The 17,283-nt window shown below is 38.1% G+C and overlaps 4 protein-coding genes across 8 annotated transcripts in view; 3 read left to right on the top strand and 1 right to left on the bottom strand.

Annotated features, from left to right (window-relative positions):
- The window catches only part of LOC105263803 (uncharacterized), a 10,762-nt gene extending 2,536 nt beyond the window's left edge, over positions 1-8,226 (top strand). Inside the window, exons 1-3 of one of the 2 annotated variants that reach the window (XM_011300253.1) lie at positions 611-2,090; positions 4,860-5,917; positions 6,931-8,226. In XM_011300253.1, the coding sequence (XP_011298555.1) occupies positions 1,906-2,090; positions 4,860-5,917; positions 6,931-8,126 (2,439 nt within the window). In that variant the 5' untranslated portion in view covers positions 611-1,905 and the 3' untranslated portion in view covers positions 8,127-8,226. Of the gene's footprint in view, positions 1-610; positions 2,091-4,859; positions 5,918-6,930 lie in introns of those variants that run through there. The other variant, XM_011300251.1, reaches the window with a different exon arrangement.
- The window catches only part of LOC105263804 (uncharacterized), a 12,377-nt gene extending 724 nt beyond the window's left edge, over positions 1-11,653 (top strand). Inside the window, exons 1-6 of one of the 2 annotated variants that reach the window (XM_011300255.1) lie at positions 8,345-9,599; positions 9,657-9,897; positions 9,977-10,103; positions 10,440-10,753; positions 11,036-11,209; positions 11,292-11,653. In XM_011300255.1, coding sequence (XP_011298557.1) covers positions 9,584-9,599; positions 9,657-9,897; positions 9,977-10,103; positions 10,440-10,753; positions 11,036-11,209; positions 11,292-11,424 — 1,005 coding nt within the window. In that variant the 5' untranslated portion in view covers positions 8,345-9,583 and the 3' untranslated portion in view covers positions 11,425-11,653. Of the gene's footprint in view, positions 1-8,344; positions 9,600-9,656; positions 9,898-9,976; positions 10,104-10,439; positions 10,754-11,035; positions 11,210-11,291 lie in introns of those variants that run through there. The other variant, XM_011300254.1, reaches the window with a different exon arrangement.
- On the bottom strand, positions 11,427-13,926 carry LOC105263805 (uncharacterized). 3 transcript variants are annotated; one of them, XM_011300257.1, is made up of 5 exons: positions 13,815-13,926; positions 13,093-13,275; positions 12,637-12,966; positions 12,371-12,524; positions 11,427-11,571 (listed from the first exon to the last, which is right to left on the bottom strand). In XM_011300257.1, exons 2-5 carry the CDS (start codon positions 13,168-13,170, stop codon positions 11,510-11,512), a joined length of 624 nt encoding a protein of 207 aa, XP_011298559.1. In that variant the 5' UTR covers positions 13,171-13,275; positions 13,815-13,926; the 3' UTR covers positions 11,427-11,509. The 3 variants fall into 3 exon arrangements, with proteins under 3 accessions (XP_011298559.1, XP_011298560.1, XP_011298558.1); XM_011300258.1 differs by having other exon boundaries at positions 13,093-13,264; XM_011300256.1 differs by lacking the exon at positions 13,815-13,926 and having other exon boundaries at positions 13,093-13,522.
- On the top strand, positions 13,599-17,200 carry LOC105263826 (uncharacterized). The gene is made up of 8 exons (XM_011300292.1): positions 13,599-13,697; positions 14,588-14,678; positions 14,737-14,844; positions 14,903-14,991; positions 15,073-15,514; positions 15,588-15,729; positions 15,941-16,174; positions 16,291-17,200. Exons 1-5 carry the CDS (start codon positions 13,632-13,634, stop codon positions 15,271-15,273), a joined length of 555 nt encoding a protein of 184 aa, XP_011298594.1. The 5' UTR covers positions 13,599-13,631; the 3' UTR covers positions 15,274-15,514; positions 15,588-15,729; positions 15,941-16,174; positions 16,291-17,200.
- The last annotated feature ends 83 nt before the right edge of the window (positions 17,201-17,283 follow it).

The raw sequence follows: 17,283 nt of genomic DNA, 5'->3' as shown, positions 1-17,283 counted from the left end.
AGATTGAATTTTTTCACTTCCTTATCTCTGGGTCGAGGGAATAATTAGATAACCAATTGCATTCTCTTCCGCGTAATGGACAGAACAATCACGGGAATAAACTGAGGAATTGGCAGTAGCGGTGAGTAGAGGGTTTCAGGACAAGATATTGGACGATGATTATGAATCATTCAATTCTGCCTCCTTTTTATGCTCTATCGCTACTTCTATAATTACATTGTTTATGGCTTGTATGGGGGAGAAGATAATGGGGAGAGAATAAATGAATTCTCTCTCGGGTCTAATCTGGTAGTGACGTTGATCGACCCTTTCCGGGCACTCCCATTCTGTTGGATCCCTTGATATGACAGATTTTCTCCGTCTCTTCATCTGTAGACACCAACTTTTCAGGGCTGGTTAGTTATGACTTGCCAATACATAATTGTTTCTATTTTTATTGATGTAGTTGAGTTGTTTTTTAAATTCGGACGAAGCATTGAGTGCGAATGTATTAACAAAGAGAACGGTAATTCTCGTGGCACTGTATAATCGTTGACTTCCGGTGGTCTGATCGGAGGTGGGTGATAGCGGATGAGTGGTATCAAATCCGATCGCTAAATCGTTCAAAATGCATTTTAGTTCGTTCGGTTGGGTGTTGTCATTAGAAATTTGAGATGAGTGAATCGAGAAGACGAGAGAATTGTGACTGTTTCAGGTGATACCTCCGAGAGGGGCGAATTCAGAAGTCGGATAAATAATGCGATTATTTTATAAGTGCTGAGTTTTCATGTACTTTGGGGAATTACATACCTTATTGGGGTTACAGCGTAGTCTTTCGTAGTGGTTTAATCGGAGATGCGTAATCAGCGATTCACGGTGAAGTTGCCAAAGAAATCATTTCATCTCTTGATAACAATTCAGCGACGAGTCTTGTGAGATAGGTGCGAGTGAACAGTGATAAGGAGGACAGCGGGCCTTGTCAGTCGTCTGCGTCTTGTCGCCGCTGACGTTTTTCGGTGTTGTCATTGTCAAATGGTATTATTCAATGATACCAATTCGAGGTGCAATCCAGATGCCATTCATCGTGCCAAACAATTATCAGAGAGTACTTGAGCCACTTCAAAGTGACAAGTGGTGACGTTCTAGTTTGATTTCTCTCGGATGATAAGAAAGATCTTATATGATAGTTGGAAAATTGTTATATTTATTATCAGCAAGATGATGGAGATGATTGGAATTATTTTGAGGGATAGATCTTGGATAAGTGGAAGTGCAAGTGTCAAATGCAAAAATAGGAATGGACGCTGTCAATCTTTTGATGACGACACCTGAGTACACGGAGAAACACTGGATGTTTCATGTTGGATGGCGATTTTTTTTTCGCAAATAACAAGAGCAAACTGGACGCTTAGTGGCTGATAAGTGACCGTCAGTGGTCAGGTGTTGGAAGAGCATATAAGACGCTACATGCCAGCCCCAGAACAGTATCAGTTTTGTCACGTTCCAGTAGTTATATTGCACATGATAGGCACATTCGGATATTTGAAGCTATTACTCTTTGTTATTTTTTTTTCCTTTTTTTTCATAACAAAGGATATAGGAGGAATTGTCAGCATTTTTGAGGAGAGAAAAAAACGGTGGAGAAGGAAGAGAGATAATTTAATACCTGGGGCACATTCAGATTGGCTCTTGTGTCGTTGATATTCAGTTGAGACTCATGGTCGATGGGTAGAGTTCCTGGTGGTGCACCTGACCCAATTTCTCAGCGATTCGCATTCGACGCGATAAACTGCCTCTTGGATCAATAAGTCATTATCTCGGTCTTGCTGGAGAGCATTGAGTTATCTAGTATCAAGGTTACTGAGACATTTTACTTCGTACTTATTTAAAGGTCAACAGTGTCGTTTATTTTTGAGATAACGTTTCATGGGGAATAATAATCATTCTGGGGAAATGAATGGTGATATGAAGAGTAAAATAAATAATGGCAATTCGGCCGGTCCAGAGAGTGGTGATGATCAGAAATTACTGCCGTCCAAGTGTCAAATTCCGGTTGTCATCAAAGTTGCCAAGAGCAATTGCCAGAGTCCGAATCCGTCGTTCAGGAGCAGGTACATATTGACACCTTGCATTCAATATTAAGTTGTTGAATTTTTACTGAATTTTCCTGTCTGTCTCCTTGAAATACCGAGCGTCTAATAGTCTCCGCGAAATATCGCGAAATATCGCGAAATTTCGCGAAATATCGTTATTTCAAATTTATTATTTTTTTTCACAGAAATTTTCGTTGAAACCTAAAATTTTTGTTGAATTACTGATATATTTATATGAATTCCCTCAAAGAATTCGATACAATTAAAACGTCATTTGGAAATTTTCCACCGGAAAAATTAATTTTTATATTCATGTTGTAAATTTACGAAATTCATCGAATTTTTATCTTCTCTGTCATGAAACATTTCCCCCTTGAATTAAATTCCGGGTATTTTGGGTGAAAAATTCAGCCATATTTTTTAATAGGGTAATGATTTTTTATGATGATAGGAATTCACAAAAACTGAAATTTTAATCACTATTCCGTTGAAAAATCGTGATTATCTTTGAATCGAATTGAATGATATTTTCCGCAAAGTTCAGTTTTTTTTTTAAAAATGTCCATTGTATTAGGAATAGCCGTCAGTCCACATTTTTGTTGACACGATTATTGCTTATTGCTCTACGGTCTTCATTTTATGGAAGGTATCAATTAATGGCCGCTAATGTGAATATATTTGCCCACCTGTGCCGTACGAAACCAAGAGCAACATCGAAATAGCATGTCATTAGTACTGTTAATTAATGACAATGATAAATTTCATATTGACAGGTTTATTATTCATACGACGTAGATCTAATGTATATCGAGATGAGAGGAAAGAGAATAATGTATTGAGTCCTGGAAGACATAATTCATCAGCTAACAATTCGGAGAATATGCTAATGGAACGGTTGAACGATTCATCTTCCACTCTTTCATCGATTCGTTCGTAATTTCTGCCTTAAAAAAAAAACCAGAGATCGAAATTTACGGATTTTTAAAACTCCCAACGAAATGGAAAAAACCATAACAGAAAATCTCATCGTGACATGCGTCCCGTAATTAATCTCTAGTGCCGGAGAAATACGGATCTACATAAATCACTTACATGTCATGACCCCGCAATTAACACCGCAACTATTCCCCCAAACAAGTTGATTCTCTCCGCGATACGAGTCCCCCATTTTTTTCGTTTACCTCAGGGATTATCTGTAACACAGAGAAATGGTGAAAAATTTATATCGCATCATAATCAAGATATACTTGTTGGATGATATCATCATTTTTTTATCACTGAACATCGATAAAACGTGCACTCGCATCTGCCAAGAACAATCATGGCGGTATCAAATGTAGGGATTAAGGGAACAAATAAGAACTCATCAATTCGGATGAGGATTAATTTTCCAATAAACGGTTGCCAGAGCTATTGAAAGTTTGAACTCAGATTTGCAAAGGGGAATGGTACTAACGAAGAGATGAATGCTAGAGGAAGGGGACAAATATTGGGAAGGGTACAGTAGTTTGGTTTGAGGTTTGTCGACTCGCCTATTTTCCAAGCTTATCTGTACACCAGTATTTTATGTCACTGCCTCTACGATATGTGCCCTCCATCAGCTCAGCAGTGTGCCATGTTCGTGGAAGGTTTGCAATGATAAATTGTACTTACACACGTTTATTCACGAAAACTTGGTGATGCCTTAAGCCCCGGTAACGCTAAGTTAACAGCGTTGGTTTTTGATGATAAATATGTATTTACAAAGTTGGAGAAGCCAACGGGTAAGGCCAAGGTTCATCCCTCATCAAATGTAACGAGTAGCAATACGTCACGAGAAAATTTATGAGATGGTGTTTAACTATGGCTGCAGCTCGTGGTGAACAATAAATCTTTTTATTTCATTTCTAAGTCTCTTCAAGGTGGCATGTGATGTTGAATCGTGTCCATAATGATGTCGTTATAACAATAATATTCCGGTTAGTTGTACGCAAATGGACAATGAAAAGAGACACTGGGTGTCACTCGTCATCCATTTATTGAATAGTCATTGACAGGATTTGCATACGCCAATTTGCAGACGATCCTGTGGAGACTTTTTCGAGGGAGAAAAAAAGATTTTCTATTTTACGGGAATGTCGCTTGATCCTTAGATTCTGTGGTAATGAAAATTCATGAGCATGAGGTCTGAAGAATAAATTACATTTTCACTTACTCTAAGGGTATTTCTCTTAATGTCAGGGGAAAAAACTCTGAAGCTCAGTAATTGTTGTACTACATTCCAGGCAATTGCACTAAAAGTAGGCAGTGCTATTTATCATTTGAAAAAAAACTCGGGTTCTCGAATGGAGAACATGCTGTTTCTACCGTTGCAGTTTTTAATTCATATTTACTCATTATTTGTAATTTTTTCTCTTTTTCCTCCGTAAAGTATTTTCCGACAGAAGACTAGATACTTCATTTTTACTTTAATCAATTTTGAATTTCACTTTGAATTTTCCTTTATCATAATAAAAATTGAATCAGTCGAAAATATCTCAATATTTTTAAAAGTGATGGATTTATCTTGGGAGTCAAAAAATTTTTTTCTCTACCTAGATGAGATCGTAAAGAACTTCTGACGTTTAGTGCATCTATTTATCTCGCAATTAATTATCGTCAATTACCATCACCACGAGAACTCTTATCTTATTTGCAGAATGATAAACCCACTAAACTGCAATCAATGCCTGTCATCATCGCAAACAAAGTACTCGTTGACCTTAAACCAGATGCACTAAATTGGCATTTTTATCTGTGAATTGACAGGAGTAGATATCGATCGGGCCCAGTGCGAAAAATTCGTCGTCGAGCGGTCCTGAAGAATGGTGAATGCAATGTCCTACAGTCCCGGATATCCCGCCGCTCCCTGCGTTTTCTCCAGGACATATTTACAACTCTGGTGGATACCCAGTGGCGTTGGACACTCCTGTGCTTCACCCTGAGTTTTGTTTTGTCTTGGCTGGGTTTTGCTGTGATCTGGTGGCTTATTGCCTTTACCCATGGTGACTTCGACGAGAGACATCTCCCAGGGATGCAGGAGTTGAATCACTGGACCCCCTGCATTCACAATGTCCACTCATTCACGAGCTGCTTCTTGTTCTCCATCGAGACACAGCATACCATTGGATACGGCAGTAGAGCAACATCCGAGGAGTGTCCGGAGGCAATATTTGTCATGTGCATACAGAGTATCGCTGGAGTGATGATCCAGGCATTCATGGTTGGCATTGTATTTGCAAAGATGAGTCGTCCCAAGCAGCGCACACAGACACTCCTCTTCTCCAGAAATGCTGTAATATGTCAGCGAGATGGTGAACTGAGTCTAATGTTTCGAGTCGCTGATATGAGAAAATCGCACATCATTGGGGCAACTGTGCGGGCCCAAGTTATTCGCACGAGAACAACTAAAGAGGGTGAAATAATGGCGCAGCATCAGCAAGAGCTCGATGTTGGTACTGATGGGCACAATGGCAGTATCTTTTTTATTTGGCCCATGATGATTATCCATAAAATCAATTCGAATTCACCGTTCTACATTATGTCAGCTGAGGATATGTTGACTGAGAGATTTGAGGTGGTTGTCATACTGGAGGGAACAATCGAGTCGACTGGACAAACTACTCAAGCACGCTCGAGTTATCTCCCCCAGGAGATACTCTGGGGCCACAGATTTGAACCGATGGTCAGCTACTCCAAGGAGAGACAGGGATACGAGGTGGATCATTCATTGTTCAATACAACCACTCAGGTGGATACACCTTTGTGCTCGGGACGTGAACTAGCTGAGTTCTATCGTGTGCAAGATGAATTGCGTCATGGGAATGGTGATTATCTATTTAAATTGTACTCGCTCTGTACATAATTGCTGACAATTTATCGTTACAGGCATATATTTTAACAGATAAATCTCAGCACCTTTGTGTTTGCTTCTTAAATTATTAACGAGTGACGTAGATCTCGTGTTAATGAGGAAAATAAACAGCTGTCGGGGGATTTGGTTCGAAAGCTCTGCAGCTGTTTCACATTTAGGTGCTTGTATCACGCATAAATTAACTAATTTACTATGGGGTTGCACTGCTATATTTTAATGCTTGATAATACACTTGTAGTTGTTATTTTGGACGTGTATTGAAATATTTAGTGGAAAAACCTTGCGCTTCCTCTATAGAATTCAAGTCGATTTCTAATGGAGTTTAATGAGAGTTTAATGAGAATTGCTTTTGACGTTAATTTTAATGAACATGATATGCATCGGGTTGCGTTATCTCCAGATATAAGGTGACCACGTAAATTTCATCAAGAAAGCTCAAGATATTTCAATGAATAATTTTCATGCGTGCATTCTCCATTCTTGCATTTTGTCTCATTGTCTATTGGTGCTGGATATAATTTCATAGATGCTGTTGGACTGAGGAAAATAGCGAGTGAGCCTCGCTCACCACCAGTGATATTGACAACGTACACACAGGGCGCTGGCTCTGGTTATGTGATGCCATCCCAGGATGCATCGTCCCAAGGACCACCCAATCTCCATATCGACATTCCACTGATTGATGAGACCCCAGGAGCTTAAATTTAAAATATGTTGAGAAGGGCTGAGGAGCGGGAGAGGGTTGAGGGCCATGGGTACATGTTGTGCGGTCGATTAAGAGTAATGCGCATAGTAATAATTAATACGTTAAAAGTCATTGGTTGAGTTCATCCACTAAAACATTAAATCAATAAGTGGGATGTGGTTGTCTGAAAGTTCGAGGTGTCGGTATTTATATTATTCTAAAATTCCTCTCTTTATTCCCTTGGAGTAAGACGTAGGAATGAAGATTGGAGGGATTTTCAGGTTTTCCCATGGACGAGGATCTCTCGATGGAGCCATATCACGATATTCATCATTATTACCCTCATTCCCATCATCATCGACATCCGGGGATTAATTCGAGCTCGATGGTGAGGACTGAGAGCACTAAAAGTGATAATAGCCTGGAGGAGAATAATTTTAGTAGAGTATTTCGTGAGAGTCAGCAACGTTTGCCAAGTCCACACTTATTACCCCAATCTCATCGTGACTCGGGATACAGAGTAGTTGAGGTGGATCCAGATGCCATTCACGTGATGGGGGACATGGAGCTTCATCAATTACCCGAGGCAGTTAATCGGGAAATTCTGAAAAACAGCCGGGAAATAGTGTATGAGGAGGAGGGGAGGGAGGGGGAGATGCGTGAGGAGAATTTTGTGAGATCAGTGAGTGGCAGAAGGGCTGTGCCGAGGTATCCCCTGTTGGATGAGGAGAGGAGATCGCTGGGTGGCTCCAGGAGAAATCTTAATCACAAAAATTATCCTCATCTCGAGGATGAGAAGAGATCGCTCAACGGATCGAGGAGAAATCTGAGTGCCTCGAGAAAATACATTTTAGTGCCTTTAGAGAGACCAGACTGCTGGAATGGAAGTGCTAGGAATTTGTACGTCGGTAGTCGTGAAAATTTAATTGGATCACGAAGGAACACTGGCAGCCGGGAGCATTTGAATTTAATGAGGAGGAATATAAATGGTGTGACAAATGGTAAAGGGAGTAGGGAAATGTCGGATGTGAGAGTAAAGCGTTATCATCCAGTAGCACATATTGAGGGAGAAATGGAAAAACCCAAGAGATTGGTAAATCTGAGTGATGCACCGTCAAGACAGTCCACAATTACACCTTTGTCGGAATCAATAGTTTCACCCAATGACATTATCGTTACAATACCATCTGAGTCTGTATTAACGCCAGAATCTGGTTTTGCTGAGAGCCCTCACTCTGGCTCGAGCCCCGAGTCTCTCAGGAAGGAACTACCACTTCCTGCTAATTCGATTATTTCACGGAATCGACGGAGTTACGAGAACGCACAGCTCCAGGATGTCAATCACACGATGACGAGAAATAGCAGCTCTGGCAGCGGCACTGACAGTGATGACACTACCAAGGATATTGTGACAATCTGTGGGAAAGAGAGTCATAAAAGTCATTGTAAACAAACTGTGTCGCATACTAGTGTTTGACGTACGTTTTTATGTAGGTTTAATAGATATAATTATTCACTTTTAAAAAGTCAAAAAAAAAGTGTAAAAAAAATCAATAGAAAGACCAATCGCTTGCAAAAAAAATATACTTGAACTTTTGTTGGGAATTAATTCAAATTGCATGCAATTTTTACTGATATTCCATTTGTTTTTTCACTCGATTCCATCAGTTATTTAATAAAGAAAAGCATAATAGATTTTTTTCCCCCTTAATCGATATTTGTGATTTTTTCTATTCAAATATTTGGTTTTATTCCAAATTTTTTCATACGTAGAATCAATGTGATTCGAGGGTTGTGACAGAGATGATTATCAGTGAATTATCCATTGTATTTATTTTCAAAATAGCTTTTTGAAACATGTGAAAATGGGACGCAGGTCAATAAAAGAAACTGCTGGACAGTTTCATGGCATGAATGATGTAATAAGATGTGTGCAATACGAAAGTTTTCTTGGTGAATATTTTGAGAAAGTTTCCTATCCATCGCTTTATGCAAATCCCTGTTGGAGATTCTCCTGATAAAGTCAAGTTTAGTCTTTTGGTATAGATCCAATATCCTGTGAGCTCTAACTGGGAGGAAGGGAGAAACTTCCGGTCCGGATAAATACCTCGTGTGATGTGCAAGAATGAGGGGATAATTTCTAGAATGTAACTCAACAATTACCTGCATGCAATGGTACCGGTAAAATACAGTATATAGGCCAATGCGCAAACGCCCACGCACATACCCTTGATATTTCAAAGCCAAAAAAAAAGGATGGAAATACATTTTCGTATGTGTACGTTTATAAGTGATTCATGGACTATGATAATGGAAATATGCATGAAAATATCGAAGGTGAACTTGTTACAACCGAGTTTTTGCGCAAATGTAAATTAAACTGATCATTTGTTTGCCGATATCATTGCATTTCATTGTTGCATACATTTATAACCGCATGTGTATTAAATTGAAAATGCGAAGTAAACTGGAAAAAGCAATGAAATAATGAAAAATGTAAAAATTGTACTCAGTGTGATGTGAAGATAAATGGAAAATAATATTTTCTACAGATGAATGAAGAACTCGTATTTATTCCACCTATTTGTCAATTAAAATTCCCACTTTGTGAAACGTAATGAGATATGCGATACGTAAAGCCAATAATGATCTCTGTATATTTTTAAATAAACAACGATAGATTGTGTCAATATTTGTAACATTTTCACGGTGTTTGGGCTGAAATTAAAATCAGTGGCACCCGCTGCTGACTTCGTTGCATTAATGCAAGTAATTGATTTACCGGGAATTTGTGTCATTCGCACGGGATTTATAAAGAGACAAAGCAATCGCCATTGAGTGAAACTGATTGTGAAATTCTGCTGACTGGTTTAATATCCTCCGTGAAATGGCCCACTCTGTGATACAAAATGTCAGTTCAATTAATTCATCGTGATGGCGAAGACACGGGGTAAAGTTAATATTCATTAGTGAAGGGGGATGCGGGATATATAAATTCGTGTTACAGGTAGTGACGAGGAAATTCAACCACTGATGATCAATGATGATGGTGACCATTATATGGAATATAAACATTATCATTCAGCATTGAAACCAGTTATTATGAGGGGCGTTGCAATGCACTTGGCAGAATGGCAAGCCCACCTGTTCAGTATTTTCATGAGAGTCTGCATAGTATCTGCTGTTTTCATAGCTCTCACATTTGTCACCATCATTCTCTTTGCAGGGGATAGAAATCCAAGGTGTCGGTATGGTATCGTCTGACCCTTTTTTTTTTAAATCAATATTTTCCACTCTCACAGTGATGTTTTACTTCCGGTACTGTAGGATATCACGAAATGTTGGGATTGAGGAATACCCGAATGTTTATTGCATCAAGCATGCCAGTCACGCCTGGACACAGGATGAACTCTGTGCTATTGAATCATCAGCACGCCAATTTCCTGACCTCAATGTATTTATCATAATATTTGTGTTTCAATTTTCATTGATTTTGTATATGGGGTGACATTTTCTTTTTGTACAGCCCTCGAAAATTAATTCAAAGTTACGATTAGGATTTTTTTCGCATTCCAAGGGAAGATTTATTTGAATGTGTCATATTATTGTTCCGCGTTTAGTATTATTATTATTTCGAGGGGCACTCCGACTAATTTTTTTACCTTCATTCATCGTCATCCGTGAGATTAGATAAAATCCGTTTGATATTGAAATTAGCTTCCTGTTTTGTGGGGTTTTTCGATTTTTATGTCTGGGTTGGAGTATTTTTTATATGCACCGCTGTCCACAGGTATATATGGTGAATCTTCAACGACGTACATCCCAGACTCCGAACCCATCTGTCAATACTTCACTCATGCCGAATTTCAGTGCCATAGAAGACGCAGTGAGTGCACTTACAGAGAGATATGCGAATATACGCAACATCGATATTGTCGCTTCAACCCTTTTCAAAAAATCCATTCTCGGAAAAGTGTATGAAAAGTTCGATGAAAGATTGTTGGAGATTGCAGTGAAATCTCAGTTACTGTGGAATTATGCTGGAATTGCACTGAATCCACTGCAAGTTAATCGCATAAAATATTTAAAGGATTATCTTTGCAAGTTAGTAATCTACTTAACTCGGCCATTCAAACGCGCACCAATTAAAAGTTGAATAGAAAAAAACCCTTCGAAAATTCCTTTAAAATTTTACAATTCCTTTAAAAAATTCTTCAGAAAAAGTTGAATTTATTGAAACCATAATTTTTGTTGAATTTCTTTCAAATAGAAAAATCCAAACGCATTGAATTTTTACAGTCAAATGTCTAATAGAATGAACGACAAAAACCATATTCAAATATTTCTATTCTTATCGTTCATCTCCGGTGTGGATGACATTTGCAGATCGAATGAATTGTGCAAGCCATTGAAGAGCGCCGCAATTAGCTCGGATGGAAGTCTCCAAGTGTCGCCAGTCCCTTGTCACGCTTTTTTCGAGGCAATTATAAAAAAATTAGCTGATGGATCTCACGATGAACGTAAGATCGTAGATGAATCCTATAAGACGTTCTGCGCTGAGTGAGTGACACTTGAATTCCTTTGTATGATGGGTATGCAGGCTATTCATGGATTATTGTATCGTATTCACTGAATTTTTTAGACCAGAGAAATGCATCACCGTGGAAATCCTCTCGAATCTATCTCGAAATATATCTCATCGTTTTACATGCCCTGTGATATTCCCGGCGGATGTTCACAGATCGAAGATGAACGTTACCACTACCTCGAGATAAAACTGCCATTCCCAATTTAGACTCGAAATTTTATTTGTCGAATGTGATTGCAGCATTGAATATCCAGAATTGATGTCTTCCAGATTTATTGGAAAGATCTCAGTTCATAGAGACGAACTACTCCGAGCCAGCACCAGAGTTCTCCCACTGAAACAATTAATTAATAAAGTGTAAACGAAATAGTCCATTCTGATAACAATAAGAATTATTTTTGCTACGGAATTTTAAACTGCATTAAAATAAAATTTGTCACTTGAATGATTTTTATGAACTCAGATATAGACGTATTAACTTTCACCCCTTAATTAATTAATTACGAATGACAATTCGCAACAATGCAGAATGTCCCGCAGGAACATTGCTTTCATATTTCCAATGACGAATTAATTTGCAGTGATCGAGGAAATGTAATCTCGCTTTGGCGTTACGATTCAGAGAATGAATGGATACGCCGCTGTCACTCATCAAATTTTCCCCATTAATTAAGCACCATTTTAAATTTGGATCGATTGGAAATAACACGATATCCCCCTCTTCGCAATGGAACCCGACGAAATTCCAACAGATATGGAAATTAAATTCCGATTCATTTTTTTTCACCGAAAAATATTCAAATCATTCACCTGGTCCTATGAATATCACAAACCACTCACGAAATTTTCCCAACAATCCTGCAAAACTGACGAGTCGACAATTCCGAATGAAAAATATGAAAAAACAAAATACCTCCTCTTTCATAAAAACCCCTGAGCAATAACTATATTTTTTATTTTTTCCTCTCCACAAAATTCCAAGTTTTGAAAATATCCGAGCGCTGTAATTTCTGTTTTTGCCCGAGGAAAAATTTTGTAGATGAATAATCCCATTTCAATAATGCTACTGAAATCCCAAAGTTTTAATTAATTAATATATATATATAGAAAATGTTCACAATATGACAACGTACAAATAACGAGTGATGCACCAGCGGTGTATGTGAGAGCAGTCGTAAATCTGAGCCGTGCAAACAAGAGCCAAACAGCTACAATAGCATCGCCAACTTCCCACACTACTTCAGAAATGCATAGAACAATGGTGGGTAGACTCCAATACGGTTTCATCTGCAAACAAAATATTTTAATGCATTTATATGTAATATCCTTACTCCCTGCCACCGTCGAACTACCTGTCACATTTAGCAGACAACGATGAAGTCTGATGAAGTTTACTCACCGATACTAGAGAATAAACAAGCATAAATGCACCCAGAGAGGAAATCATAGAGTACATGAACGAATATCCGAGACTGAGGGTAACCACTGCTTTTCGTGGTGGTACCAGCCCCTGAACACTCTGACCATTTTCCAACAGACTATATTCAATGGGTCCGTAACGCATACCGTGATAACTCAGTGCCAGAATTGTAAAAGCCAACAATATTCCCTGAATCGTGTGATAAACTTCATTGGAGCGTACTTTGACATTTCCACTCATTCCGTCAAGCTCAGGATTTTTTTTCAATTCTCTTTTTTCCGATTTTCCCCACTCGTTACAATCCGTCGTCTGTTTTCATTTTCAACAGAAGAGAAAATAAAATTAATAACGGATTATTTATTGGTCAAGATGGAAACTCGATGAATTCTCGGGAGGAGCTTATTGAGTTTAATTTTTTTTATTATCAAGACATACCAACGCTCTTCGGCCTTCTGCTTTAACTTTCTTAACACGTCCTTCATTGAAACCAGTCTCATCGATTTGATCGCTCATTTCATGAATTTTCCCAATGACATGGAATTTTATGGGAATTCTGTAGATTAGATTATTCTGTGGATCAATTCCCCGGGTGAATGCACTATTTAATCTGCAATTGTGCTAAAAAAAAATCAGCAATTGCAGGATAATCAATTTTGAAGAAGTTAATGATGAGTGAATCCCTTGAAAATTCGTGAGATAGCCTCCATTGGTATTAATATCTCTCGAGTGCAGAAAACCAATGACAATTTAATCTCTTTCTCTTATCCCGTCGCTCATCTCCCCAATCCTATCCGCTTTGAAATATCTCCAATATAATATTCAATAATTCAATTTTCCTGCGAGATTAATTTCCAGAACCAACCTTTAAAACAGACAAACATATCTGTATCATCCGTTCGCGGCTAAATTCAGTAAATGCAACATAAACTAGATGCCATTAATAATTCCACTAAACCCACGGAATATTAAGAATAATGAGAGTTTCTAGAAAATGTGAAATCTGTCGTTTCATCGGTATTTTCGAGAAGAATAAAAAATCGGTGAGTTGAGGGCACTGGATAAAATTGCTAAAATTATTAAAAATTGTATTTTTCACTAATGAAGAATGAGGGATGGACTTGGGAATAGTAAAGAGAATTAAAGATTGTCGGACGAACCTGTGCGTAGGCTGACAACTCTTTGGAAATCACTATTACTTGATTAACCCCCTGTAATTTAATCGTAATTTGACAGGATGTGCCCGCTGGTTAAATTCCCGCTCTCTGTATGAGTCCATCCCTCTGAATTTCACTGCAACTCGAGGTAGAATGGCTATCGATTAAACGTCCACTTCCGTTACTTTCAATTATTTCTACATGCATCGGGCATTTTAATAATTCCAGTGTTAAGTAGAATTATGAAAATCCTATCGAAATACTCAATTTTTTTGAATTCGTTGAAAGTCTCTGTCTCAATCTCAATTTTTCAAACAGCGCGATTGTTTATAGCTTGAAGAACATTCGCCCCCTTTGCCCCCCCTCTGCCCCCTTTCAGCCAAAATTACCGATTTTTTTTTTTACTTTTCCGGCGATTTTTTTATCGGATTAATCCGAAAAAAAATATCATTTTACACACATGAAGTTTTATTAGCGCGCGGTAATTTTCCTGTGTTTTTTTAAAAGTTTTATGAATTTTGGAAAGGTTTAGGAAAAACGCAGTGCAATCGTGTCATTTTGAATAATATTAAATAATAATAAATTGCGCAATCGCGCCAATCGTATCAATAATTTATTAGAAAACGGAAAAACCGATAATTCTGGCTAGGAGAGCCACATCCTCAAAATATTAAAATAAAATTTATTCTGTGAGTAAGAAAGCATCATCATCTTTTATTTCAATGAATATTTAAACCAATAGATAAGTTTCTAATTGAAGGCTGTTATTCTCACAGCGAGTTGGCCGAATACTTTGCACATTATGCGAGCACTGGAGTATGGGCAGTCACCTGTGTGTAATCCTCCTAGGACTCATAGGAACCGTTAGTGCATCGTCATAATGCTCCTGACTATTCTTCCATCGATTTCATTAGAAAATCATGAGAATTTCCTATGCTCGGCTTTCAGGTGATTACGGTACTGGACATTATCCGAATGATGAATTATCAACTCCCTGGAAGGTTTATGACGCGACGCAGAAGCACAGATGTTGGTAAGCTTTTTTTTTTGAGTGGAATAAAATGCAGCAAGTAATGAATTTTTGATAAAAGTCCCAGCAAATGTCGAACGAGATCTGAAGCTCATGACTTCAATACTGGGTATTGAGCATTACACACTCATAATGCTGGGGGCTATGACGGTAAGTATCGGATAATCTCGTTGAATGATTTATGTTTAAAATTCATTAAAAGGTTTTTTCCCTTGTATATTCGGAAGGCAGGGATATCCAATGCTTCATACACCATGGCTTCTTATGCAGCTGTGCGTTATTGCCGTTGAGATTGGAGTTTTTTTAATACGTCTCATCTTGGATGGATTACACATCAAGCTCGATGGCATACTTTTAGCTATTTTCACCGTGCACAATTGGCTCCAGGTCTTTTGTCTATTTCATCGGCAAATCGAAAATTCATACCAGTGACTAATATCTCACGTTGGGATTGAAAAATTAGTCTCGATTGTATATGTTAGCGTGATCTTCCTTTATTTCACGAATTTCTGAGGGATCATGGCTGTCACCAGTGGTGAGATAAATTTGAAAAATTCCAAGTCTCATTTGTCAAGGCGTCAGGATGAATCAGTTGGATGGTACGAGGAAGAATGATGGAATTAACAATTCGGTATTGGTGAATTATGGCTTTCAGGGGAGAGCAGTCGCGGAGGTGAGCTGGGTGGCATCGGAGTGGGTTTATTGATTGATTATAACCCCCTTCAAAGTTGGGATTAATTTTACAGACGAGAACATGGTACTTGCGAGTTATGTGTCTTGTGGTTTCTTGTTTGAGTTCAATCACCTTGGAAGTTGGAGCACGATCGCCCCTTGGACATTCGGTGACCAAGGCCACTGCTTTCGGCGCCATATTTCGACGGTCTTACAGTAATTGCACTTCTCTAACTATATTATAGACACAAATTCACTGGCACTAATTATCTCGTCAATATCTTTGAGAGGAAGCGCTCTGACAAATTAATTAGAAATAACTTCAAAGATATTTGCAAAATGTCATGGAAAATTATTAGAAAAACCGCGAGGGTTTTCTATTGAAATTTCCAAGTGGAATTCAGTGAAAAATTATTGGCCTTTTCAGATGTTATAATAAAAATGACAATGGGTAGATTCGTAACAGCGATGGTATCAACATTTTTATTGACAATCGGTGAAAAGTACGGAATGCCATTTCTTTACTTACCCTGGATGTTCAATACACTGACGGGAATTTTCTTTTACGAGGCACCTACTCTCCTCAGATGGACGTACAATCAGATACCCTACGTTTTCGTTCCGGCCACAACCTTTGCTTTTGTCACTCTCATTTTATTTGGTAAGGAAAGAAAAAAATCAACATGTACATCAGAAACTCTTCAATCAAACTGTTGGTCGATAGGAACATCTAAGGCATTTTTTCTTGTCTGACATTTTCATCGTTTTTCCTTTCAGTGGAACAACTTCTTCACTGGTGTGACGTTTTTGCGAGCTTTATGGATGCCTGGGTGGAATACATTCATCGTAAGAGGGCGAGAGGGGTTGATGAAATTGGAAATATGCAAAATCACGAGAAAAACGATGGACTAACTGGGAAAGGGGTATTGCATGAATTGGTAAATGGAGTAACTTTCAACTCGAAGAATATGGCGAGACGTGTTAAAAGTTTAACGAATCTAGTTCATACAAATGAGAAAGAAAAAAATGGATAAATACTTGGCGAAGAAGTGCTGAGATACTCAGACCCGCGGAGTTTCAAATACCTTTCATCTTCAAAGAGATGGGCCCTTCCTTTTCTACTCCACCGTGTTTTATTCTCAACTTCTCTGAAAATATTTTATTACTCCTTCGAGAGGTAATACAACTTCGAAAACAGAGCGTTAGAACATTTTATTGGTCATTTGGACGAGGTATAAACTATTTTCACGACTAGATAAAATCTGCCATGAATTCAAACATTTTCAAGAATTCACAAAATAAGAATAGTCACAATTCACCAGTTGTTTTTAACAATTTAATTCGTAAAAAGCCTTTTTTGGGAGAACATTTCAGTACTAGCAATGAAAATTTAATTTAATCGTTCTCGATTTTCCCGCCCGGTAAATTGAAATGTTCCCACTACTGACGCTTGAATTTTTTCAGAGACCTTAAAAAACTCGTCTCTAAAATGTTAATTTATTTCCAAATGAAATCGAGATAAAAATACCTATAACATAAACGGATTCCACATACGCTATATCTTTATCCTATAAATGAGAGTCCATCTGAATGCTCACATGATCAAATATGTGCAAAAGCTTCGAGAATTTATAAATTAATAAAATGAACGTCCAGTAGAAATTCTCATCAAATAAAGCTTGAAAATTTGCGATCCCCTATCCAAACAGTCCGGAAGGAAATTGAAATTTCAAATGTGTTCCGGTTAAAGTGAGCGCGCGGTTTTAGTCA

This window comes from Fopius arisanus, unplaced genomic scaffold (assembly GCF_000806365.1).
Source record: "Fopius arisanus strain USDA-PBARC FA_bdor unplaced genomic scaffold, ASM80636v1 scaffold00016, whole genome shotgun sequence".
Classification (NCBI taxonomy): domain Eukaryota; kingdom Metazoa; phylum Arthropoda; class Insecta; order Hymenoptera; family Braconidae; genus Fopius; species Fopius arisanus.
The sequence above is the reverse complement of the archived record's forward strand: the minus strand, read 5'-3'. Positions and strand labels throughout refer to the sequence as shown.

Bases quoted from the DNA above. Each gene is read 5' to 3' on its own strand.
- LOC105263805 (XM_011300257.1), bottom strand. From the start codon at position 13,170: ATGAGCGATCAAATCGATGAGACTGGTTTCAATGAAGGACGTGTTAAG. The intron at 12,967-13,092 runs GTATGTCTTGAT...AAATGAAAACAG, and splicing joins CAGAAGGCCGAAGAGCGTTG to ACGACGGATTGTAACGAGTG. The intron at 11,572-12,370 runs GTACGTTGTCAT...TAATTGTTTCAG, and splicing joins TGGTGCATCACTCGTTATTT to TGGGAGAACTCTGGTGCTGG.
- LOC105263826 (XM_011300292.1), top strand. From the start codon at position 13,632: ATGAGAGTTTCTAGAAAATGTGAAATCTGTCGTTTCATCGGTATTTTC. The intron at 14,679-14,736 runs GTGCATCGTCAT...GAAAATCATGAG, and splicing joins AGGACTCATAGGAACCGTTA to AATTTCCTATGCTCGGCTTT. The intron at 14,992-15,072 runs GTAAGTATCGGA...TTCGGAAGGCAG, and splicing joins TAATGCTGGGGGCTATGACG to GGATATCCAATGCTTCATAC.